The sequence below is a fragment of the Podarcis pityusensis genome (assembly GCF_964106645.2).
Source record: "Podarcis pityusensis genome assembly, chromosome: 2".
Lineage (NCBI taxonomy): Eukaryota > Metazoa > Chordata > Lepidosauria > Squamata > Lacertidae > Podarcis > Podarcis pityusensis.
The window spans coordinates 35,073,333-35,099,266 of NC_138029.1; the positions used below are offsets into that span (position 1 = coordinate 35,073,333).

The 25,934-nt window shown below is 46.0% G+C and overlaps 1 protein-coding gene across 5 annotated transcripts in view; it reads right to left on the reverse strand.

Moving 5' to 3' along the window:
• Positions 1 to 25,934, reverse strand: part of CASKIN2 (CASK interacting protein 2) — a 99,708-nt gene that overhangs the window by 27,084 nt on the left and 46,690 nt on the right. For 4 of the 5 annotated variants that reach the window (XM_080993594.1, XM_080993593.1, XM_080993596.1 and 1 more), the window contains exons 3-6: positions 9,980 to 10,031; positions 3,894 to 3,991; positions 3,104 to 3,249; positions 1,939 to 2,034 (exon numbers count right to left, since the gene is read on the reverse strand). In XM_080993594.1, the coding sequence (XP_080849720.1) occupies positions 1,939 to 2,034; positions 3,104 to 3,249; positions 3,894 to 3,991; positions 9,980 to 10,031 (392 nt within the window). Of the gene's footprint in view, positions 1 to 1,938; positions 2,035 to 3,103; positions 3,250 to 3,893; positions 3,992 to 9,979; positions 10,032 to 10,641; positions 10,827 to 25,934 lie in introns of those variants that run through there. The other variant, XM_080993597.1, reaches the window with a different exon arrangement.

Here is a 25,934-nt window from a genome sequence, read left to right on the forward strand (position 1 = left end):
CTCAGGGCCTGTCTGGCTTCTGGTGGGAGTGGTGGAGAAGGACCTGAATGTGCATGCCGTGGGAATGGAGGTTCCTGGGTGCTGTGTTATGTCCCGGTGCCATGGCGAGGCCTTACACAGGAGGTATCCCTCCACAACCCCTGGGCCTACTCCCAAGTGCCTGCAGCAGCATGATTACCACAGAAAGCCATTCTTTGGCACAGGAAGACCTTTGGAGATGCATGAAGACTTTATAGCAGCAGGAATGGGGAATCTGAACGTTTCCATTGGACAGAGGAGAGAGAGGAGATATGGATTTTGTTGAGATTACATCAGCCCAACCCCGCCTGAAGCTGGAAATAAGAACAGTGAAAGGGATAGGGTGGACCACAGTGTATGCCATCTTGACAGCTTCTGAGACTTTCAGACAGAGAAGAAGAGATGTGGATTATATTTATAAATGATTTATTAATGAGCTGGTTGCATGTAAAATTGAGGATTAAATTTGGCGAAATGTGAAGGGTGGGTGGTGCCAGGAGATTGGAAGTGTTAGGGGGAGGAAATGTATATTATATATTTATACACACACATAAATTCCAGGGGTTTCATTTTCACCCTCTGGATGCAGCACCAGTGAGGCTGAGTTGTTTATTACTGGGGCCAGATGTCATACAGCAATGTTCAAGGCCATGTTAGGGAGGAATGCATGCATGTTGTCTGGGAGGAAGCAGGATCTGTTTTTCTCAGGCAAAGTGTTACTCAAGAGGTATCAGAAGGAAATGTTTCAAAATTGATGAATGACTATTATAAAAGATTATTTACTCTACTCGACGATTATGAGGACAGGTTATAACAATGTATAAAAGCCATAGCAGAAACTGGTAACTGTACAGGTGATGTGTAGAGAGAAGGGATGAATGTATTTTGAAGTGACAGCTGGAAAAGGTATTATATTGGGAGCAGCAAAGGAGGGAGGAAAATAGAGGGGACATCGGGGGTGGGAAGTCAGCTTTTAAATTTGTACTGGAATTTGTAGTGATTTGGTGACAATTTGTTAAAAATTGTGGAAAATCAATAAAAATAATTTGGGGGTGGGGAAGGAATGGGGAATCTGAGCCCCTCCCACTGTTGATGGGCTTCAGTTCCTGTCAGCCTCAGCCAATGTGACCGACAGTGAGGGAATGATGTCAGTTGCCGCCATCTTGAGTTATGATATTGTTCCGCCCTAATAGCTGGGATGTTCCTTTGCAAGTGGCTCGCGGCTGGCTTAGAAAAGTTCTGCAGGACAGGATGGAACAAGATAGTAAAACTCTTCCTACATTACTGCCAGCAGCTGTGGAAACTCCTGCTGTGCCAGAGCACATTATCATTTCCATCATCATCATCATATTTGTTAGTCCCTTTATCTTGCAACCGAAGGCAACCCAAAGTGGCTTACAACCAAATAATGTTGTCCATGGTAATCATGTCAGTGCAGGTAATTACTACTATAGTGGTACCTCTGGCTGCGAACAGGACCCGTTCCGGAGCCCCGTTCGCAACATGAGCAGAACGCAACCTGCATCTGCGCGTCTCGCCGCTTCTGCGCATTATGTCATCTTGAGCATCTGCGCATGCGCGAGTGGCAAAACCAGGAAGTAACCCTTTCCGGTACTTCCAGGTGGCCGCAGGACGCAACCTGAAAAGATTTAACCCGAAGCGTCTTTAACCCGAGGTATGACTGTACTACTAAAATACACATCTCAGGTGTCAAAGGTAAAGCCGTGTGTCTTCATCATTCACCAAAAGCTATGCAGTGAAGAAGCTGGACGCATCTCTGTGGGGAGGGAATTCCACAGATATGAATCGTTGTGTGCATTCATTTCAATGGGTCTCCCCTGAGGAGCAGTAGTGTTGCATACACCCCGTTGCTCTCAGTTGACTTTCTTGCAGGTGGTGGCTATGGCTACTTCTGTTTACCTTTAGCCTTCCAAACTCACAGGCCAGGTCCAGGGGGGTTTTCTTTGCTTTGTTGATGAGGCATGGGTTGGATTGGTGCTGGAGCAGCATCTCTGACTGCAAGACAGACAGGAAGAATGGAAAGAGCGAAGTGAAGCTGGAAATGCCAGTAGTCATACGCTTTGCACATCTTGCTTCCTCATGATCTCCGCAGAGCAAACCCAAATCCCTCGTACAAGACAGGTCCTGCCAGGAACCCAGAGCAAACCACTGCCACTGCTTCTCCTGCAGCTAGCTGGCCTAATCCCTGAGGTCTAATCCGTATCAGTCAAACCTTTCCTAGACAGCCCCCAAGTTCTTCCCAAGGTTAATGTAATACAAAAGTACAGGTCACCTCGTGGTATTTTCATCTCCCTCCCCTAGGAAAGTGTCTGTTCCACGTAATAAGAACATTGTTTTGGGGTGCACATTTTAAAAATCTGCACGTTTACTGTGATTCTGGTATCTGATACAATGCCAGGTATCCAGAGAATCTAGGCTTCCATGTAAAAAATAAAAATAAAGCAAGGTTCTAGCCCGTAGGAGAGGGCAGAGAAGTAGAAAATATGTGGCAATGTCTGATGAAAGCTCGGAAAATTTAAGCCTTTAATACCATACATATTCTGCCAGCTATTCCCTGCTTCCTCATCATATTGAAATTTAATAAATGTGCACTGCTGTAGTCATCAGAACTTAAGATATTCTTGATGTACAGCTTCTCTTTCCTTTTCCTTTTCCTAGTGCATTTGATCTGCAACATGTACGCAGCTCTGCTTATGGGTTCAGCCCAGGATAAAACATCATACAGATACTTGCTGCTTCTCAGACCAGGGTGTTTTTTTCTGCCGTTTTTATCCTTTCTCCCACCTAGAAATTCTGACAGGAGATGATCGAATGTGATCCATTACAGCTCCCAAGAAGAAACTCCACAGCTCTCTACTGCATTTCGTGCTGGGCACTTGTGTTAATGTGACAGTACTACACTGCAACGTTCAGCTGCTTTGTGGGTTGTGTGTTAGGCATGTTAGATCATTATGAGGGCTCCAAGGTATGGGAGACCGACAGCTTTTGGACTGGCGCACCATGATCTGGATCTGACTAACAAAAGAAGTCTCATCTCTTCCCTTCCAAATGGTCCCCCACTCACCACCTCATAGTGGCCATATTGCGCCGAAAGGTGCAATGGGATCTGCCCATCCAGCGACGCCATATTGACTGAAGCAGCTGCTCGTAGAAGCAGGCGTGCTGGCTCCACCTTCCCTTGCCAGGCAGCGTAGTGCAGTGGGCGCATTCCTGTGGGGAGACAGAGACAGGCTGCATAATGTGGGAATGACTAATCTGATGGGCACCCACCATCTGAATGTTCTGCAAACAATTGAAGACATTTTGTTGTGGCAACTTTTCCTGGCTGAATAAAAAGGTTTATACCTTAGGTGTCTACTACGTATCGTTTTAACACCTATTTTCAGTTGTTTCCCCCACACTTAAAAAACAACAACACAGTTTCAGCTGTTTTATGGAATGCTACTTAATCCCCTTGAGAAAGATGTAATAATAATAATAATAATAATAATAATAATAATAATAATAATAAAGCAACTATTCAAACACAGAATGAGATGCTCTGGGCCAAATAAGACAAATACACTGAGCACCCAGCATACAAACCTTCTTGTAGGGGGTGGGTGGGCAGGGGCTTAATGAGTGGCATTATTCTAGTTGGAGCAGAAGATGGGAGTAGCAACCTCCTGCCGATAACACTATTCATAACTTGCATTTCCCCGAAAGGACTCTTCCCCAGCATACTGTTTGTAAAAGACAGTTTTTCCTTCATGAAGTGAGAGCTAGTGTCAGGCGATTCCCTCACTCTGGCTTTTGGGGACAATAACAGGGACGGTCTTTTTCCTCCTCCTAAGAAAGCAAAACAACTCACTTACCGTTGATGTCCTTAATATCCACAGTGGCCTGTGCCTCCAGCAGCAGGGAGATAAGTTCCAGGCTTCCAACCAGGGCTGCATGATGTAGTGCTGAAAACCTGAGAAGTGGGGTGGAAGCAACATCCTTAGACAGAAGCAGCAGCAATTGACTTATTAGCTTAGAGCCCAGTCCAAGTTTCCTTATAAGGGTGTGGGTGGGGCTGTGGTCTAAACCACTGAACCTCTTGGGCTTGCCAATCGGAAGGTCAGCGGTTCGAATCCGTGTGACATTGGTGAGCTCCCATTGCTCTGTCCCAGCTTCTGCCAACCTAGCAGTTTGAAAGCATGCCAGTGCAAGTAAATAGGTACCGCTGCGGCAGGAAGGTAAACGGCATTTTCGTGTGCTCTGGCACTCGGCACGGGTTCTCCATGCACCAGTAGCAGTTTAGTCATGCTGGCCACATGACCTGGAAAGCTGTCTGTGGACCAACACTGGCTCCCTCGGCCTGAAAGCAAGATGAGCGCTGCAACCCCATAGTTGCCTTGGACTGGACTTAACTGTCCAGGGGTCCTTTACCTTTACCTTAGGTTAAGACCAAGGCTTAGGCTGAGGCCAAGGACAGCCAGAATGCTTTGCAGCAGAGTGCGGATTTGAAGCTGAGTGTCCCAGGCCCAGGGACTGCCAGTCTTTTTGGGCCCGCAGACACATTTGTTAACTGGAGAAACTGTTGTGGAAAACACACACATACACAACAGTCTATTGGCCACAATTGAATGCTGCTTTAAAGCCTAATTTCACCAGGGCAAGGAGACCCTGTGTGGGCCAATGTATGTCCAGCCCCATAGCCCAACACTCTAACCACCACAGCCACACTGCCTCATACAAGCTTCCCACATGGTGGGGAGTGTTGGTATTGCTAGGTTTAGCCACATGGTGGGTGGCTAGAGACAATAAGCTGTGCATGTGGTTACAGGTGCTCTGCTGTCAGCTTTTGTGCCATTACTGTGTGACTCTCAGTTGTTCAAAGTGGCCAGCCTGGCTCTGAATAGGGAACACAGGTAAAGGACTCCTGGATGGTTAAGTCCAATCTCTATTCAGAGTCTGATTTGCTTTTGAACTGCTAGGTTGGCAGGAGCTAGGACAGAGCAAAGGGAGCTCACTCCGTCGTGGGGATTTGAACCACCGGACTTCCAATCAGCAAGTCCAAGAGGCTCAGTGGTTTAGACCACAGTGCCACCCGCGTCCCTTTATCTTTTCTCAGTGTAAACCACCTTATTGACTTCCTGTGAAGATAAAATGGTCGGGCTGGTGGTGGAGCCATATAAAATAACCCAATATTCCTTGGGGAAAGAGAGGGAGATAAATATAATAAATAAAAACCTCAATGGTTTTTGTAGCACCTGAAAGACGAACAAATTCATTATGGCATAAGCCAGGGATGAGGCCTGTGGCCCTTCAGATGTTTAGTATAAGAGTGGGTTATCTTATATGGCTCTCCCAGCTCCCCAACCATTCTATCTTCACAAGAAGTCAGTTAGGCTCCCATCAACCCCAACCAGCATGGCCAATGGTCGGGGCTGATGGGAGCTGCAGTGCAGTAACGTCCACAGGGCTACAGGTTAGCCACATACATGGACTCCACATCATCAGGTGCACGAAGTGTTACTCTCAGTTAGCATCTACATGTACACTAAGGATAACACCATGAAGCAGGCTATAGGTCATGGAAGCTTATGTCATAATAAATTTGTCACTTTTATAGAGGCCTTTGTTATTTTTGCTGCAGCAAGGCAAAAACAGCTTCCCTTGTGGACATTAAAAAAAAAAAGAAAAGTGGCTTGCATGACACTCCCAATCCTCTGAATCTGCTGAGGAGGGAACTCTTCACCATCTTCTTTCTCTAATGTGTCCAAGAATTTTAGCTGTGGTAAGAGTTTTTCCTGAGTGAGTCAAACGATATTGCTTCTACTCTACATGCTCTTCAACCACCTCCACATTCCTGGAGCTTTATAAAAATGGCCAATCCGAAAGAATGACCATTCTTAGGCACGAGAAGAAAAGCGACAAGCGTGAACAGGGCTAGGTCACTGCACATTCAGGGTTGTCCGGCTGCAGCTTGTCAAACGCCTTCCACTTTAAAGGTACGAAGCTGGCAATTTGATTTCCCTGCTTCCTTTCTCAGATCAATGTGTTTCCGCCCTTGCCTGCTCCCGAACATTTGGTATAGACATCTGTTGCTAAGTTTGGAAGAGGAAATAAGAGCTATGAAACATGCAAGCTGATATGTCATACTATTGTACAAACTTCTATTGTACAAAAGCAGGTAAGCTTTCTTTGAAGCGTACAGAGCATTCTGTTTGAGGAGGCATTTGTAATTCACGTTTGTGTAAGTTTAACAGCCATTACTGTTTTGTATCTTCCCAGGCTTGTTAGACCAAAATGAAAGAAGCTGAAGTTTCAGGGTTTTTAAAAGATATTCTGAAATAACAGACATCTGCTGTTAGTTTACAAAGTCAGGGACAGCTCTTTAAAATAAGAATCCTGTCTTAAAATAAGTGAGATCTGGCATCCCCCAGTTCTTTGTGAGCTGCTGTTGTCTGCCGTTTTCAAGTGCTGGCTAGACAACCCCAAAATGCTTGACAACACATTTCCCTTTCTTACATTTCCCTGTAAACGAGAAGCTCACAAAACTTTTCTCTTTTCTCTTCTCTTCTGAGACCTCACTATGTATACCTTTGTAGGTGGGAAGGTTCTCCTACCATTGTTCTGGGAAACACAGAACAATTTCCTTTCATCTCTAATATATTTTGTGATTGGTTTCATGCTTTTAAACTGCTTAGAAGCCACTTTGGCAATTAAGTGTTATAAATATAAATATGTGTGCATGAAATGATGCACACTCATGCAATGAGACCTCTTCTGAGTTGCAACCCTCTAACCCTTCAGAGCACATTTAGTGGGTGCAGCTACCAAGTGTGGTGGGAGAGATTTGTTGTGTGAGCAGATCTTGTTCCGTGCACACAGTAACTTAGTTGAGTTCAATTGGCTCTGAGCAAGTTTCCCATTTGTGCCTCGATATTCCCTTTGTCTGGAATGGTATCAAACATATATTCCTTGTATGACAAGAGACGGAGTTGACTACAACAAGGTGTTTTACGTCTACTGATGCCCAGCTTATAGGAGTTCTCCTAATTCTTTTTTTCTTAAATAACTGGCATGCAAGGAAAAGTTCTGCCAGCTTTTCTCATCACTGCCCCTTTTCTAAAATGGCAAGATGCTTGTGTTGAACTTCTCCCTCTTTACGCAGCTCTTAAAATTCACAAAGGTCCTTTTTGGAGCTGTGCCCCAAACTATGCTATTTAAGAATAGCATGGAAAGATCCATAAGCAAGGGTAGGCCTGACGAGTTTACAACTTGCAGGGGATGGAGGCGGGTGTGTGTGTGGAAGAGACACAAAACCCTAACACTGTGGTCTCTGGTCTGGGGACGGATGACAAGCTATTCCCAGACACAGTGTCTTTCTCCTCCCCTGTCCCACCTTTCTTAGCCTGCCTAGACTAATGGCAGTCTCTCTCCCAGCATGGCTCTCCTACTATCCTGAGTGTGTGAGGCCTGTGAGAATGAATAGACCCTGTGTTTCTGGCTTGTGAAAGAGGCTTGTTTATCCAGTCTCTCCCCCCCTCCTCAGGCTGCCCTACACACACACACACACACACACACACACACAGCCAGCTCCCTTCTTCCACTTGCTCAGTGCTGGTTTCATTCATTCAAAAGGGCTGGGGCAGGCTCCGAGCCCACGGGAACCAAGCCCCCATGGCAAGGGAAAGGCCGAAGCCTTCCAAGCAGCAATAAGGCTGGAAGAGTGTGGAGGGCAAGCTTAAGCCGCGAGCCGACCCCTGGAACGGCTAGGCTGTGAGGGGATTGCCGTAGCGGATTGGAAGTGGTTGTCCCATTCACCTCTCAGAGGAGCCTGCCTGAATTGGAGGGGTGAATAATAGCAGCCACTTCAGGGCAAAGTACCAGGGGGAAACTCCCCCAGGGAATAATGACAGGACCCACAGGAGAGGTCTTTTCCTTAGCCGCAGGCAGCCAGCTAGCAGTCACCTCATGCTGGGCTTCTGCTGCAGGCCTGGGTGTTCCAATTATCCCCACGGTAACCTCTCGGTGGGAAGAATGGGTCCTTGCAGCCAGGAGACTGAAAGGGCATGGTGCCCACCAAAGAGGCAGGCCCAAAGAGCTCCGATGAATAGGGTTTGGGAAGCTGTATTGCCATTTTGCCTAGCAGGGGCGGGCAACATGTGTGGGTCCCCAAAGCACTTAGAGGCAGCCTGCCAGTGCTGGTTAAAATTCCCCATTTCATTAAAACAAACAATAAAAAGGAAATCTTCTACCCTATGGGGGCTGCAACTAAGCCCCATAATGTGACTGTTATAATACTACTGTGTTAGGGCTGCCACCGTGTTTCTCTCTGGCAGCTACAAAACAGGCAGAAATTCAACAGGGGCAGGGGCAGGGAAAGCCTTACTTGAGTGTCATGTTGACATTCAAGGGAGAGAAGTTATCTCCGCATTGTAATATCCTTCGCTCTGCCTAATGGTTCTGAATTTTGCCTGTTCCAGGACTACAAAATGCAGTGTGGATGGAAAGATCTGGATATCAGATTCTGATAAGCTTCTAAACCATATTTCTTGGATACTCCCATGATACAGCTGTTTATCTGAAACTGTCCTGGCTGAGAATCTGATGTACTCCTTCCTGGCTAGGACTCTGCCATGGGCCTGAAGTCTTGACAAAGCCCCATTCACTTCAACATCCATTTGGAAATCTGTGGGAGTTAGATGCAATGTCCCTGTTACAATAATTGGCTGGGGAAGCAGATGGGATGGGAAGACAACCACTGGGGAGAAAACATTTTGCTGTACGTGCTGATAAAAATGAGGGAAAGTAATATCACTGCTATAGGAACAGAAATACAGGAACTTATACCACTAGTTAAGCAGCATAAGCTAAATTGTAATGCACACTATGACCTTAATCCACTGTGATTGCTTGTCAGTGTTCTGGGATGCTACTGTACTTTTTCAAGAGTGGGTTAGCAGAGAATATCTTTCTTAGCAGCTAAGGAGCAATTGCCTCCCTGAGTAGGTGCCTTCACAGCCATGGCCTGCTCAACCATTAGGCAAAGTGAGGTGATCACCTAAAACAACTGATTTGGGGTGTCATAAAAGGGCAAGACATGGTTAGTTATTGAATATATTATTATATTTTAATACAAGGAGGGGGGAAGTACTTGTGGGATTTTCTGCCTCGGGTGCCAAAATATCTTAGCTGGCCTAGGATACTATGAAATTTGACTTGGGGGAGGGGTGTGTGAACCATTTGCTGTTCCACCTCAGGCAGCAAAATGTCTCGGCCTGCTCTTCCTTACAGCTGCAGTCCTGAAATCTTCTGATGCCTGCAAACTGTCTTATTTGGTGATCACTCGTAGCCAAGTAAGATGGTCGGCCATGAACACGGTCTTCACAGTGAGTCCGTAAGTGACTGTGGAGGCCAATTCTGAATCCACACATCCTTCCACAGTAGGGACATTGGTTTCCGGACGCAAATTGATCATGGTGAGGGTTTGCCAAGCATGCCTTCCTCTTAGCACGTTTCTCCCTTTCGTCCTGAGTTCATGCGTCTTCAAAGTCCACAACACCTTTGGTAAAGGCTGTTCTCCAATTGGAGCACTCACAGGCCAGTGTTTCCCAATTGTCGATGCTTATACTACATTTTTTTAAAAAAAGATTTGCCTTGAGAGAATCTTTAAACCTCTTTTGTTGACCACCAGCATTACAAGGGAGGATAAGTCTTGTAGTACTTTAAGGAATGGACTTCTTGGTCCATTCTTGGCTGTTGGATTCCTAGCAAATAGTGTACTGGTCTGTGGTCACACAGGGAGGCAATGACAGAGCAGGAGGACAGAACCCCTATAGTGCCCTGGCTTGTAATTGAAGAGGGCAGTAACTGTTAAACCTTTATCGCTTGTTCTGCAACACATTCACCGCACGTCCCTCCAACCCATCCAACACTTTTGTCACAATTTAATTGGATTAGTACATACCCATCCACATCTTGGTAGTTCACATTCAGCCGTTTAGTTGATCCCAAGAGTTCTAGAGAAAAAGAGCAGGAAAAGTGTCATTTCAGGACACAGATGAATAATGGAATCAGGCTGAATACAGATTTTTCAATAAACATTCAGCAATGGCTGCAAATAGGAATCTGCAACTCTCCGTTCTTTAGAGACATCGGGGAGAAGCTATCTGACTGCAAGCAATGGCTGGTTCTGTCAGAAAATTGTCTGCACAAAATGTAAATATTATCAGAAAAGCCACTCTGAGGGCACACGCCCAGTATCCTGTCTCTGGCACTAGTTTGGAACTAGCGCATTAAAAGATGCTTCCAAGAATAGGACAGTGATTGATTTCTGTCATAAAGGCTGGATTTGCTGTAATATATGAAATAAGGAGAGATTCTCAATGCAGTCTTTCTCCCCCTCCCTGTCTCTTTTTGCATACATTAACAAATTTCCTTGCTTTTTCAGATAGTCTCAGGAACAGATCCTGGCCATCCTGCAAAAATAGGTTCAGCTTCCTAAGAGTAATGAGAAATCCTAGGCTCCTATGTCTGAATCTGTCTGCACACAGAAGTTTCCTCTTGAACCAGTCCATCTACTTGCAGAAGGAAGTGGACTGGTCCCTCTCCCAAAACCTCCAGACTAACCTTGCTGTGCACAGGACAGCGCCTGACCCATCCCTTCAGCCTCTTCTTCTTTCCAAATCCTTTAACATTGCTTTCCATATACCCGTCTCCATGGGCACCAGCTTAGTATTAGCTTCATTCTTATCTTCCCCTTTCCCCAGCATAGCTGCTGCCAAAACATCCCCATCTCCAGAATCTGTTCAGTTGTTTATTCTACATCCACAGAACCAAGGGGCAAAAGCCTCTATCCCCATTGCTGTTGGGCAATGGGTCAGTACCCTCAACTCCAGTCTGGGAATGCTCCCATTTATAGTCTGGTGCCCAGAAAAGTGCAGCGCTGGGGCATTCTGCTTCCGCCTCCCTGCAACTTACCCACTGCCAGTGAAAAGCCTACGGACCAGATGGCTGGCATTTTTGCGCCATAGTCAGGGGACGGCGGGTCCAGAGGTTGTGAATGCAGCAATTGTATTTGTCTGACATTCTTTTCACCTTGCCCAAGCTCCAAATTTCTAGATAGTATGGGGTCTGAGGAAGTCTCCACAATAAAGAGAGACATTCTGCATGTCTAAACCCGGCTGAATCAATTTAAGATTCCCTCTGCCTTAGAGTGAAGCCAATTTAATTCTTTTCTTCCACATAATAACGAGGTCATTTATTTGGGAATTCAGTTGCAGAGTAACAGGGAATCAACAACGAAAAAGGACATTTGTGAACAAGCAGTATTACTAGTTTAACTTTGGGTGAGCTATTTGTGTGTGTGTGTGTGTGTGTGTGTGTGTGTGTATACATGTATATTTTTATCTTAAGAAACAAATTCAAAAGCATAGCTTCTTTTCTTTTCTTGAATATGCACCCCCTTTTAGATGACTTAAATAAAAATAATGGTGGAAAAGTCCTGAATGAAGAGGGAGGAGAGAAGATGCCCTCACTGCTGCTGTTCCTGTTGATCCAACAACTACTGGCTAGCGATGATGTCTGTAATTAGTATCATGTGATATTATGCAGTTTATAAGGTAATTAATGAGCAACTCTCTAATGTGGGACAAGAAGACATCAAAATACCCTAGAATGTTCTGGTGCTACATAATGACACAATTGTGTGTTGTTCTAAAAAAAAACAAGTTAGTTGTTTCAACTCAGTTCTAGCTTTAACTAGTCACTTTTACGGAGGATGCTCCGAAGAGTCTGCTGAGAATGAAGATCTATACTGCAATGTACAGTGGTACCTCGGGTTAAGTACTTAATTCGTTCCGGAGGTCCATTCTTAACCTGAAACTGTTCTTAACCTGAAGCACCACTTTAGCTAATGGCGCCTCCTGCTGCCGCCGGAGCACAATTTCTGTTCTCATCCTGAAACAAAGTTCTTAACCCAAGGTACTATTTCTGGGTTAGTGGAGTCTGTAACCTGAAGCGTATGTAACCTGAAGCGTATGTAACCCGAGGTACCACTGTACTGTGAAGATACATTGCACAGTATCTGGAATAACAGGCACTCTCTGATCCCCAGGACCTGCACCCTAGGCCACCAAGGATTTGTCAGTTTCGGCTACACCTTTGGGTTTCTAGCTGCGAATATAGCCTTTGGCTTTCATGACTCTTTTCCTTACTTCCCCAACTAAGTGGACACATTGACCCTGTTCCATATTACAAAAAGGTTTAAGGCATTAACTTCACACAGCAACAATCCTAAACAATCCTGAGTAACTGTGCATGGGATCAATGCAAGTCTAGATGTCTGGATGTACATTGGAATCACTTTTCATGAAGACAGAGAATTATGATTGGCAAGAGGACTCTTCTCCAGCATTTCCTCAGCGGTCACCCCAAGTTCCTGTGGTACTTTTCAGTTCAGTTTTATAGTCTCATATTACCCACTGCTCTGTCCTGTTCCAGGACGGCCTCGCTAGAAGCAAATGGAAGCCTGCTTGGACAGGCACCGCAAACAAGGCTGTGAGGGGAAGAAAGAGAAGGGGATAGAGGGTACCTGGGTGATAGCAGAAACTCCTCAGAGGTGTGAAGGAGCTCTGGGGTTTCAACTAGTTACATCATAATACAGTGGTACCTCAGGTTACAAACACCTCGGGTTACAAACACTTCGGGTTACAGACTCCACTAACCCGGAAGTACTACCTCGGATTAAGAACTTTGCCCCAGGATGAGAACAGAAATTGCGCTGCCGCTGCCGCCACACGGCGGCAGGAGGCCCCGTTAGCTAAAGTGGTACCTCAGGTTAAGAATGGTTTCAGGTTAAGAACAGACCTTCAGGACAAATTAAGTTCATAACCAGCGGTACCACTGTATGAGGTGGTAAACTCATAGTCCTGTAAACTAATGTAAACTTCCTCAGGCACAGGACACAGAAGGCAATATCGTCTCTATGACTGGCAGGCAATCCATGAAGCTTCTGACTGACCAAGCCTTGAATATTAGGAGACTAGTTTTCTGATCTTGCCTGTTCATCTGAGCAAGTATATTTTACCTGCTGCTATTACAGAGCCAAGTTTCCTGTTATTTCAGCTTTCAGCTGCAGCTGCTGGCTTTCTGAGCTACAGAACGTACCTTTAAACGTTAAGGCTCACAGCCTAGGTTTGGATGCACCCTCACCCCGAAGGTTTGTTATGGTGTAGCTGCAACTCCTCTGTGGTACTGAAGTACAAGGAAGCTCCTGAAAACTGGAAAAGCAAACTGTTTCTGTGGTAATGGTAGGACCTAGAACTACTATATGCATTTCTCTGACTTCTTGTCATAGCCAAACTGACTGGCAAATTCGTTGTTTAGAGACAGAATGCTGGACTAGCCTGACCTCTGGTCTGAGCCATCCAGACAGGCTGTTCTTATATTCCCAGCAACCAAAGTGAGCAAAATGAATAAGGGCACATCTGCATAGTTCTCATTTTCAACATAACAGGAAGGTGGCTGCGAGATGTCTGTGTCCACAACTGGCTTCACAATCAGTGATAGGATGTCCCAGGAGAAATAGTGTACACCATTTCCTGGATTTTTTCTTGCACGTCTGGTTGGCAGTGCACCAGAACACCAAATTAAGAATACAGAAAGCAGTGAGGCGCTACTAGCATCTCAGCCCAAGCCACTGAGTTAGTTCAAGCGGAGGTGAAGGGTATCAGGGTATGATAAAGGAAGGCCGGAGGCTCCCACAATTGTACCATCTGCAGCAAATGCCTCACAGCCCAACTCCTCATCGGTGCTTATGCAAGTTTCTGCTAAGAGCTTCCCAGGCTCGCTATTGTGGATTTGGTGTGATCTGCATCCAGATTTCTTCCAGCCCTTTGGAGTTCAGCTTCTTGTCAGGAGCTCTGCTCCGGTTGCCTGGAAGACGCTGGCTGGGAGAAAAAGATGCACTGCATAGAGGGGGAGCTTCTGGACCCCCCACAGGAGAGATGAGGGAGTCTGAACAAGAGGTGGGCTCATTGACATATGCAAATATAGGCTGAAAAGAAAAACCGGCATCATTGTGGCCTTCCTTCAGCTAATCAAAATGTTTTGTAAATAGGTGTATTAATGCAAAACCGATTAAGGAGCTGATTGCACAAACGTGCGTGACAAACTCAGCTGACATTGTCAGCCTTGCGGAACAGAAACCGGGGAGGTCTAAACAGAATCGGAATAATTAGGCCTTTTAAGGACTTTTTCCATCTTCAAAGTGCTCTGCAATCATTCATATGCCTGAGATGTGACTGGGTAAAAGCGCCCTGCCCTTCCACAGTGGATGTGCTCTCTGGGGTTCCTTTTGAAATAAATGGGCATCCCCCCCCCTTTCCTATTCATGCACATCCAAGGCATTAAAAAGAGAGATGCAGCTTATACTTTGCAATGCAACCCAAGTGGTAAATGCTGAGGTTTTATGTGGAGAAGGCTCATCTTTCATGTAAGCAACCTGGATTCTAATAAGCAGGCTTGCCGCTCTGCAGGATTCTCTCTAAGGATAAGCCGAACGCAGGAGGAAAGCGTCATCATCTGAATTTCTGCTTAGCACCCAGTTGTCAAAGACATAAGAGCCTAGCTGGGGCGAAAAAAGAGAGGCTTCCAGCAGAGTGACTCGGGTTGCTTGAGATCCCTTTCCATGTGCTTTTTCAGAGGAGGGTGACAACAGAGCAGCGACATTGGACTCCATTTCCCAACAGCCCCAATCATCATGGGCAATGGTCAGGAATGATGGGAGATGTTGTAATCTAACATCTGGAGGGCCACAGGTCGCCCATCCCTGTGGTAGATAGAAGTGGCAGGGTTGCCCCAGCCAGACCTCACATTGATGCACTGGCTGGATAAGTTGGGGGGAAAGGAAAGTAGATCACCTAAGGCTGTGAGGACCCACAACAAAGGGAGTGGCAAAAGGCTGAAAGGATACAGACACCTTTCTTCATCGCTAACAGTAGCATGACATGCTATTATTCAACAGGCGCAGCTTTCACTAGCACGGAGGAGCCATGGTGGGGAACGCTCTGCTTGTATAATTTCTGGGTGTCATTTAGATATTAAAGGCAGAGAGCCTCTGTTGGGAAAAACCAAGCAAATAAAGATGGCAACTATACACATCTGACAGCATCCTAGGACTTTTCAGATCTTTCCTATAGGTTATTAGCTGTGTGGAAACAAGGTCCAGTACAGGGGTCTGGCCTGTTACGCCATCCCAAGAACACATAACTATAGATGCCGTTAGCATTCTTGAAGGCTGTTGTGGTACTCGGTCATTTATATGCTTTCAGAAGGAGTTAACAGTGTGAGAAAAGGGCTGTTTGCATATGGGCCTAGAGTTTTTCTGGGAGCTTCCATCAAGGCTTTCAAAAATCCTTGATAAAACATGAATTAATGAGTGAAAATTTAAATCCCTCTTGGGAAGGGAAGGCACAGAACTTGCCCTCGTTTTACTTATGGGTAAATTGGGACAGTGGGAGGGAGGGGGGAAGATGAAATGGTTTGTTCCAAATCACAGAGAAAAAAGTCTAGCGCAGGGATCTGAGGACAGAACTCAGCTGCCATGACTCCAAGGACCTTATATAATGAGAGACAAGTGGGGGAAATTTTTGAATGGGGGTAGAGAGGAGGGAAGGATTTTTAAAAGAATGCAAACCCTACAGTTTTATAAACAATGGTTTATATACTTACAGAAATAATAAATGTTATTGGGTAGAATATTTGCGATCTAATTACTAGTAATGTTGGTGTATTATAAAAATTTTTTATAAAATACATTTCTTCAGTATTTAAATAGCTTTATAATTTGATTTCTATTCTTGCACTAGTCCTGAGAGATCAGTTAACATGGAAATCAATGACTGCATTCACTCCTGATGCGTTTCTCCACATATTTCACAAAAGGGTGACAAAAGGCAGAAGGGAAGAAGGGCCCCTGAACCTTTAATAGCTGTGTAGAACAGGAATTTTATCGTGCTTATCTTCCATAGGTTACACCTGATGAAATTCCCTCTCCTTCTGCATATGACCACCCTAGTGAACAGACTCATATTTTGCCATAGGAATGGGAGCAAATCAGACACTGAGATTGTGTGTTGAACAGAAACATCTTTTCACTCAGCACGGCCATATCCTTCGCATCCATTTCCACCAGATGAGCAGGGACTGGGTGGAACTCACGGAACAAAGGAGGGGAACGGTGGGACTGAGCAGCCAGGAAATGCGGGTGGTGAGAACACGCAGCAGTCTGTCAAAACTCTCAGACCCAGCATGTGCCTGGAAGCTTTGGAAACCGAAAACAAACAAACAGAACCCAGCTTCGTACAATAGGATCCAGGACAGATGGACAACTACAACTGTGAGGGGGCTTGCTGATTTAAAAATAACACTCCCTACTGCCACTCCCTCTAATGCCTCTCTGTTAGCCCAGCTCAAAATGAAGTTTAAGGCTGCAATCCTGTGCGTGCTTAACCTTGGAGAAATTCCCACTGAGCTCAGCGGGGCTTGCTTCTGGTTAGAGATGCATAGGCTTGGCGCTGCAAATATATTACTAATGTGACTTTACCGAATCTACAAGGTGGGCTTCTGTCCCCAAATAATAAAGAACGACCACATATTTCAGGGGCAAGGCATCATGGTTCAAGGAAATATGATCAGACAGTCTTTACACAACAAGATTGCAAGAGCTCCCTCTAGTGGCAGAAACGCCAAGCATTTGTGGTGTCTTTTTTAAAAAACACCCCCCCCCCCCATTTTTACCATGTGTGTAACAGCAGAACACATCTGATTTCAAACTAAGGCATTACATGGTCTTTTCCACACCAAGCTGTGTACTAAATGCCCAATGATGCTGCAGTGTAAAAATTGTGAGACCTGTATTGGATATTTAATATTCATATATTTACAAACTGCTTTGTTTTATTATTATTATTATTTATTAAATTTGTATACTGTCCTACATCTGTAAATCTCAGGGTGGCTCACGACATAAGACTAAAACAGTCTCTAAGCAACAAATACTTATACAGCAAGCAGTGAAACTGAAAAGCGACTGTACAGTACTAGATAATATAAAGCTATAATACAATGCAATATAAAACAGTAAAATCCTCCCAAAACAAAAACATAGCATCACATCTTGAAAACATTTTAAGAACCAGGAATCCCTTCTCTAATTACTACCCTGCTGCCAAGCACAACCTGAACACATATACAGTATGCATCCAGTATTTGAAACTCCCATTGTTCTAGGAACATTTTGCGACAAGGAATTTCATTAGCGCGAGCAGTTTCTGAGTTCAGTACTGCACCTAAGATTTCGGATTACAAGTGCAGAGTGGAAGGAAAGGAGGACTTTTTTCTGCCTCCCCACTTCCAGCTACTTTTTGAAGACTGGAGAAGAGACCCTCTTAAGAATATTAGGGGGGTGGGCAGGGGAAGGACTAGACCGTGTGAAAAATGAACATAATTTTTTAGCTGCAGTTCATTCGTTTTCAGCTTTGTAGTCTTGTTATTAAAAAAGCATGCCTAGACATTTCATTGTTGTGCCCATAACCTAGGTTTAAGGTGCCATTCAGCTCCTAGCTTTCATATCTCAGCTTCTAACACTGCATAAACATCATGCCCAAATACTCACCTTACTTCTACACTGATCATACTATATCTGCCAGTCATCCCACACCTCCTGAACCAAAAAACTCCAATATATCCTGTGCAATCAACAACCATTTAGGACCAATCACTCCATCCACTCTACTAAAATAACACTGGCAGACAATGCAAGAACACTGGGAGACAATGAAACCATTCACAAACAGAACCATGCAAAATATCAAAACAAGTTCCCTCCTATCAATCACACAAAATATACCAGCTCTCACCCAAGTTGCTCTCTCGCTCTCTCGCACCCAAAACTCTCGTCCAAGGATGGGTAGAACTGGGAAAAGTGCTCCTTCCTCTTACCAAGGAGAGCACTTAGACATTTCAACTCACGCAAGAGGTGCCCCATAAAAAAAATAAACAAGCCAGCTTGAAGGGTGGGGTTTACCAACAGATAGGCTTTATTAACAGAATGGACGGGAGGGGGGCAAATGGTAGGTATCACTTCTATGCTGGGTGGAACAAGCTGAGCCTGTAAAAAATTCTCTCTTTTGCGATTAAAGGCACAGCTGCCCTGCGCTGTATCGGCGTTGGCAACCCTATGCTATGTCTGCTCCAAAAAAAACAAGGCACAAGCTGTCCCTAGAGTAGCAGAGCAAGGAGGTGGAGGAGTTCTAAGTATACTTCTTCCAAGGCTTTATGGAAGCAGTGGGAGTTGAGCACAGAGAAGGGTTACGGCCACACAGCTCTGGCATAGAGCCTAACCTTTCTCGGATGCAAAGCCCAATCTAACCTGGTGTGGGGAAGATTTATCCATTCAACTTTGGTCTTCTTGGATGACTCCATCCTTCCTGCATGTGCATACAGAAGCATGCATTCTCAAGGCCCTGCCATCTGAAAAGGGGCAGTGAAAAAAGGAGGAAGAACTGGATAGCACACATGTGCCTTTCCCTTCCTTTTCCAGTAACTCTGTGTGAGGGAAAAAAGCAAAGTATGTACATGACAAGTACAGCCTCACTTTAATATATAAAAATGACTAGTAACAGCCAACATAGAGCCCAGAGAGCATGAGCCAAGGCAGGGAAGTCCCCTTAAGGAGTAGGGTATGGTGGGGACCCAGTACATAATCACAAAAATCATAGAATTGTACAGTTGAAATGGACCACAAGGATCATCTAGTCCAACCGCCTGAAATACAGGAATCTTTTGCCCAGCATAGGGCTCAAACCCACAACCCTGAGATTATGAGTCTCATGCTCAACCGACTGAGCTATTCAGCTTGTGGTGAGCTTTGGGCTTGGTCACCCACAATAAGCTTGGCAAACCTCTTCAGCAACTGTGTTTGGTGTAGCTATTTCAGAACATGCAGCAGGGGTCAGTTGAGATCTCAGATCTGATGTGTAATGAACAATGAAATGGAGTTACTGGACAAGGAGAGCGAGGTTTGTCCGGCAGTCCAGCCTTCTGCTTCCCATAGTGACCAAGGGAGATGCCTTTGGGAACTCCTAAGCAGGCCATGTTGTTTGTCCCCAACATCCTTGGTTGGACATATAATGTCTCCGAACATGGAGGTGACCTGGAAATTGCAACTAATCCAGAATGCAGCAGCTAGACTGGTGACTGGGAGTGGCCACTGAGACCATATTACACCAGTCCTGAAAGACCTGCATTGGCTCCCAGTACGTTTCCAAGCACAATTCAAAATGTTGGTGCTGACCTTACAGCCCTAAACGGCCTTGGCCCAATATATCTGAAGGAGCGTCTCCACCCCCATCGTTCAGCCCAGACACTGAGGTCCAGCGCCAAGGGCCTTCTGGTGGTTCCCTCACTGCGAGAAGTGAGGTTACAGGGAACCAGGCAGAGGGCCTTCTCGGTAGTGGCGCTGGCCCTGTGGAATGCCCTCCCATCAGATGTCAACGAAATAAATAACTATTTGACTTTTAGAAGCCATCTGAAGGCAGCCCTGTTGAGGGAAATTTTTAATGTTTGATGTTTTATTGTGTTTTTAATATTCTGTTGGGAACTGCCCAAAGTGGCTGGGGAAACCCAGCTAGATAGGCGAGGTATAAATATTGAATTATTATTATCATTATCATCATCATCATGCAGCAATCGTAACTGCCACCACATCCTCCAAATTCCTTCATGATGTGTCATCTGTAATGGCCTAGTTGTAGTCCCCCTATTGATTCTTTCCCTGCTAGAGAGGCCAGGCTCACAAAAGGTATGAAAAAGAATTTCTGGGTCTCTCCATCCCCGTCCCCCCCACAGCACTGCGGGCATCTGTCTTTCATTGCTTTACAACAAATGAGGAGCCCAAGAAACTCCAAAGACGGTGATGTCATGGTCTGCAACAATAGCAAGGCTATGGAGCACAGCCCGTGGTGGAGAGTCCAGCTCCCACTCTGCTCCATGTACACAGGAATTTGTTTTTTCGGGGGGGGGGGGTGGCTTCTTTCTTTCAAAACACTTAGGCAAGGGGTTTTTGTTCTTGCATTCTTTCAGCCAAAGGATTTAACTGGGATTGGCAGGGGAGGAAGATGAAGGGAGGTCTGTTTCTAAGCTTCAGGACTTCAGAATTCAATCTCAGCAGCGGGGTTATCTGCTACATGGATTCTGGTGCGATTCAGCAAATAAAAGAGTGCTGAGCTTGCTTTGGGAAAGCTGAAATCAAATCCCTGCTCGGTCCTGAACTTGCTGGGTGGTCTATCTCTGCCTCAGTTGCCCAATCTGTAAAATGGAAATTTTACGGCACAATCATGGCCTAACTGAGGGCGAACAAAATAAAGTGTGTAGAGCTCAGTTGTATACTTAAAGAAAGCTCCATCAAAGATTGCTAATAATACAGATGGAGTGGGTGTGAGTCAGGGAGAGACAGAAGGGGGTGAGGAGGCGCTCAAGAGTCTGAAGGACGATTATTCTTGTGCAAATTCACATCCCCTCAAATGAGGGGGAAATGAGCTCTGAAGACTCTTCCCTCTGAATACCTTTTTTCACATACCATTCCATTCTGCCCTGGAATTATATTAAATTTATACCACACTTTTTATCCAAGGAGCTCAAGGTGGGGTATGTGGTTCTTCCTCTCTCCATCCTCACAACAAGGCTGTTAGGCTGAGAGGCAGTGAAAGGCCCAAGGTCTTCATGATCTGAATTCTGGCCTTCCAGAGCCTAGTCCGACATGCTAACCACTATACCATTCCTGTTGTCCACATCCTTCAGTGCTTATCTCAAACTCTATACTGCAATGTTTGGCCCAGAAGAAGAAGGCAGGCTTGATATCACCCTCCCGGTGACCTCATCTGTCTAAAACCCGTCTTCTGTGTTGAACAGATTCCCACGGAGATATTTTGGATTGTGGGACAAAGAGCCACAATGTGGGCCTTGGGCTGTGCATGTCGTTCCCCTCAGACACTGCTATTTGAGAGGCGTGGTGCTGCCTTCTGAGACCACAAGGCCAGGCTGGCCTCTCACTGGGAAGCAGCTACAAAGCTTGAGGCTTGTGTTGTGTGTTCCGGCGACTGACCCAGAGCGTTCTGTGATGTGGTCGGCTGACCTTTCCGAGAGACGTCACCCAGGCCTCAGCTGGTTGCCCTGAGGTCCCCAAAGCCAGTTATCCAGCTCTGTCTGAACCCTCTCCAGATTCACTCTTGGTCAGAAAGCACCAGGCTCAAAGCCAAGGGGAGAGAGAGAAAAAAATCATATACATCCAAAGTACAGAAGCATAACAGGAATCCCAAACTGTCCAGAGAATCCACAATTGGAGGATGCTTTTAGCTTGCCATGACAAATGATTCCTATATTCACAGAGGAGATGAGCCTTACACTGTAACTATCAGATGGTGACATATAACAGGAGACAAGGGAAAACAGCAAGGGGGGGAAAGCAATCATGAGTGCTAAATACACACGTGTGTGTGTGTGTGTGTAAGGCTGACATTCTTAGGATTCTGAGAAAGCCACTGGATTCTACATCACAAGCCCAAACTGTGTAATTCTAAGCGTCACTGCAGCCACATGGATGTGGAGGCCAGAAGGACAACTCCTTGCAGGCATGGCGACGGTGTTCTGCATTTTTTTCTCTTGGCACGAAGAGCACCCCCTGCTCTGCGTGCAGCTCTGCATATCTCATTGCCATCGTGTCCGTGCACCTTTCCCTCTCTGTGCTTCTGGAGAGCTGCATTTGATCCTTTAAGCGGCTGCTGCGGCACCTTCGCAGTAGGTTATGTTTGTCCATCACTATGGAAGAGCCAGGTGTCAAGTGCCGCCAGCTATCAGCTGTGCGCAGGTGTTATTGTATTGGCAGTTGGGGTGTGCCCCTCTTCTGCCCATAGATTGCCAAGGGGAATCGGAGGCCGGCGTGCACTTTGCCCATGTTCCCAGGCTGAACTCTTGTTTACCTCCTCTCTCACAATATTGCACTGTTGCCAAAGGAGGGCATGTTTTTGCTTCACACTTTGTGGCAGATAGGCAGGGCAAAATGGGCTGTCAGTTGGCTCTGTGCAGGCACGCTCGGCTCAGTGAGTCACATTCCACTCCTGCCAACTGCCCCAAAGGCTAACCTTGGCACTGCCCACACCCAGCAATGTTGAGGGGATGGAAGGAGCACAGACCCTTGTAGACTCTTAGGCCTCATCTGCACTATGTGTGCATTTAAAGCAGTACCATACCAGAGTAAACAGTCATGGCTTCCCCCAAAGGATTCTGGGAATCCTTTGGTTTGTTAAATAATGCTGAGAGTTGCTAGCAGAGCCCTATGCCCCTCACAGAACTACAGTTTTAACAGAGGTTTCATGGTCAGTACCTCTTCATAGGGAACTGTGGTGGTTGTAACTCTGTGAAGGGAACTGGGGTCTCCTAACAACTCTCCACACTCTTTAGCAAACTGCATTTCCCAGGATTCTTTGGGGGGAGGCCGGAATGTTTACTGTGGTATGATACTGCTTTAAATGTGTAGTGCAGGTGGGGCCAGGGAGGGAGGAGGAAACAAAGTCTAGTAGATAGCGAAGTTCTTTTTTTAAAATAGCAACTATCTGTTCCTCAGAGTTAAGGAGTTACAAACCCATCTACGCTGCTGAAACACTTGATCGCAAACCGAAGAGAATGTGCTTTCCTTAAGACACATTTGCAAAAGCTCCAAGTTCCCATTTCAATGCCACACCCCACACTTGCTGGCACCAAACAAATACCAATCTGTGCTGAGGAGGTACATCCTGATCTTGCCCTTCAGTTTCTCCCCCATTAACCAAGAGCAGTTTTGCTGGGGATAAGGAGTAAGCCAGGGTCAAGCTCAACTTGGGCAAAAGGCTCTGCTATCTGGGGAGGCGGGGAGCCCTGCCTGTTGCTGGCATGCTGAGTTTTGAGGGATTCGGGAATAAACAGCCCCAGCCACGCTTCTGCCCTCTTAGAAAAACTCAGGCGGCTCCTTGCAGACATCAAGAGCCCCTGCCATTTCTGAAGACAGATTTATCAGGGTGGCTGGCAGAGTGAATCTGCCCACACTTGACTCATGGGAGGAGTTCTGATGGATTGAAAGTTACAAGGAATTCCAGATACAAACATGGCAGCTCTCCCAGGAGCATAACGGCTGTGCCAGGGGAAAAAAAACTTGGTATGAAGTTCTAAAGTGTGCCAGTGAGGACCATTCCTAGTTGAGGAACAAGCTTCCTCAACAGCTGCTGCTGCTTCTACTCTTTTATACTGGCCTGGAGGCAGAGTGTGAACATTTTCCCAACCCCCTGCAATCAGTACAGAATCCATTGCATGCTGCACACCCCATGAAAACACTGCATGCCATAGGTAGAAGAGAATGCCCCTGGGTCCCATTCCCCCCATGGATTTTGTTTCCATCTAGGACAGCGGTCCTCAACCTGTGGGTCCCCAGGTGTTGTTGGACTACAACTCCCATCACCCCTGACCTCTGGCCTTGCTAGCTAGGGGTGATGGGAGTTGTAGTTCAACAACGTCTGGGGACCCACAGGTTGAGAAAGGCTGATCTAGGATTTCCTCTTCTGAGCAGGTTAGAGGGAACCTGTGGCTCTACAGATGTTGTTAGACTGCATCTCCCATCAAGACCAGCCAACAAGGCCACAAACCAACAAATACCTGGAGGGCTGCAGGTTCCTCCATTCCTTTCTTAAACCGCACCCAGGGCTTGTGTGTTTCCTCCTCTTTCAATTTATTTGCCTACTCCCCAGCCTGGGATGATAGTGAGCAGAACATTGGTTCTGCTGGTGCAACATTGATGCTGCTGGTGCAACACGTCCTGTTTGGAATAGCTCCCAACCATGCATGTTTGATACATGCTTCTAAACACAACAGGAGAGGGCTCCAGAGAGAGGCAGGCGGCATTTCTCCAGCATTCCTGCAACTTGGGATGTTACAAGTGGATGTCTGAAAAACTGAAAATCTTAAGTTTGTTATTTTTTACATCAAAAGAATCAAGCTAGTGCACAACTTAAACCACACAGGAAGGACTGCAGATACAGGAGTTTGCAGGCTTGGTCCTAGATTGGTCCCTACTCCTAATTGAGTATGTGCATGGATGCCTTGCTTTCTAAAACTGTTGGGTCCTGATAGTGCAGTCACAGTGTCAGTGTCCCATGGTGATGCCAATTATCTTGCTCCCTAAACATCTAGCCCAGCCTTTGGAAACCTGGCACACATATACAGGTATGTATGTTTCTCAATGATGCTCATGGGGTCTGAACTGTCAGGGACTGACCAGGAACAAGACCTTGGGGCTGTAGTGGATAGCTCAGTAAAGATGCTGACCCAGTGTGTGGCAGCTGTGAATAAGGCCAATGCCAGGCCCGGCACCACGGGGAATGGATTGGAAATAAAACTCAATTCCTTTATGCTTCAAATGTCTGGTATAAAGGTCTATTTTCTAAGTTAGTTGGGTTCCAAGCTAAGTTCCTTCAGTTCCTACTTCAGGTCCCAAACTGTGTCCCTAATTCAATTTTTTGCTGGAAACAGGTGAATGCCCTCTCCCCATTAAAGCGTGGTGGGCTGCCTTGAAATACTGGCTAAAGATCTCAGTATTTGGCCTGGGAAAGGGATTACTTTTACATCTAACCAATCAGGAGTGTATCAGCTCATGGTTGAAAACTATGGCCCGAAAAGCCTCCTCGATTGGTCTTTCACTATCCTTTTTACACCATCTGGGTTATGAGATTGCCCTTAAATCCCTGAGGCAGAGGTTATGGGATATCTCACACAGCAATCTTCGCTCTAGATCTTATGTAACCTGTGGACCGTTTGCATCTGGAATCCACTATGGATTCCATTATACAAACTTGTGGCCTGACAGCAGTTGAATTACCGTTCTGTGCAGTTCTGGTTGTCTCAATATCAACAATGATATTACAGAGCTGGGACAGGTTCAGAGAAGGGCAACCAAAATTATCAAGGGGGTGGATTTTGGAGTAACTTCCCTATGAGGAAAGGTTGAAACTTTCAGGGCTTGTTATAAGTTTGCATTCAGGCAGCCCCAGCTTCAACCTCAGGCATTTACGGATAGGATGGGAGAGTCTCCTGCCTGAGAGCAGGATTCAACAAATCTGTTGCGTGTGTGGAACAAGGTCTGCTCACGCAATATGATTTTACCCTCCCCACTAAATCTTCTCTGGAGGGTTGGGGTGAAACCCAGAACAGGTTTAGGGGTTGCACGGGAAGAGGGGAGTGAGGGAAGTCCCGTTGTGTGAGCAGACCTCATTCCCTTTGCTACCGCTATGTTGAATTCGACCCTGAACCCCTGGGGAGCTGAGCTGCTGCCAGCCAGAAAATACGGGGCTAGATGGACCATTGATGTCACTCTGTATAAGGCAGCTTCTTGGGTTACTGTGCATTTACCAACAGAACAGTCTGAGCTGTTGCTGGCTTGCATGTCTATGGAGCAGCAGAGACAGTGCCAGCTGCCAGGAAGCAGTTAATACTAAAGGTGGCATGAGAAAGGGCACGTGCCTTCGCCAATGACCTTTACGAGTACAAACTACTCCAGCTCACACAAGCTCTGGGCAAACACACAGGATGGGGGCGGGGGGGGGGAGGAGGGAAACGGTTTCAATCTTGCTCAGGACATACCTGCAGCTGCGTGCCGCTTGTCCACAGCTAGAGATGTGGGAAACAAGGCTTGAAAAGAAGCAGTTCGCCACAACTGCAGCACAACCTTATTCCCATGCTCCCCAACCCCTACCCCACATCTCCAGGAGATTCTGGACTGCCACCACCTCAGGGCTACAGTAATTCAACCATAAATCTGCACACTTAACCAGTTCAAT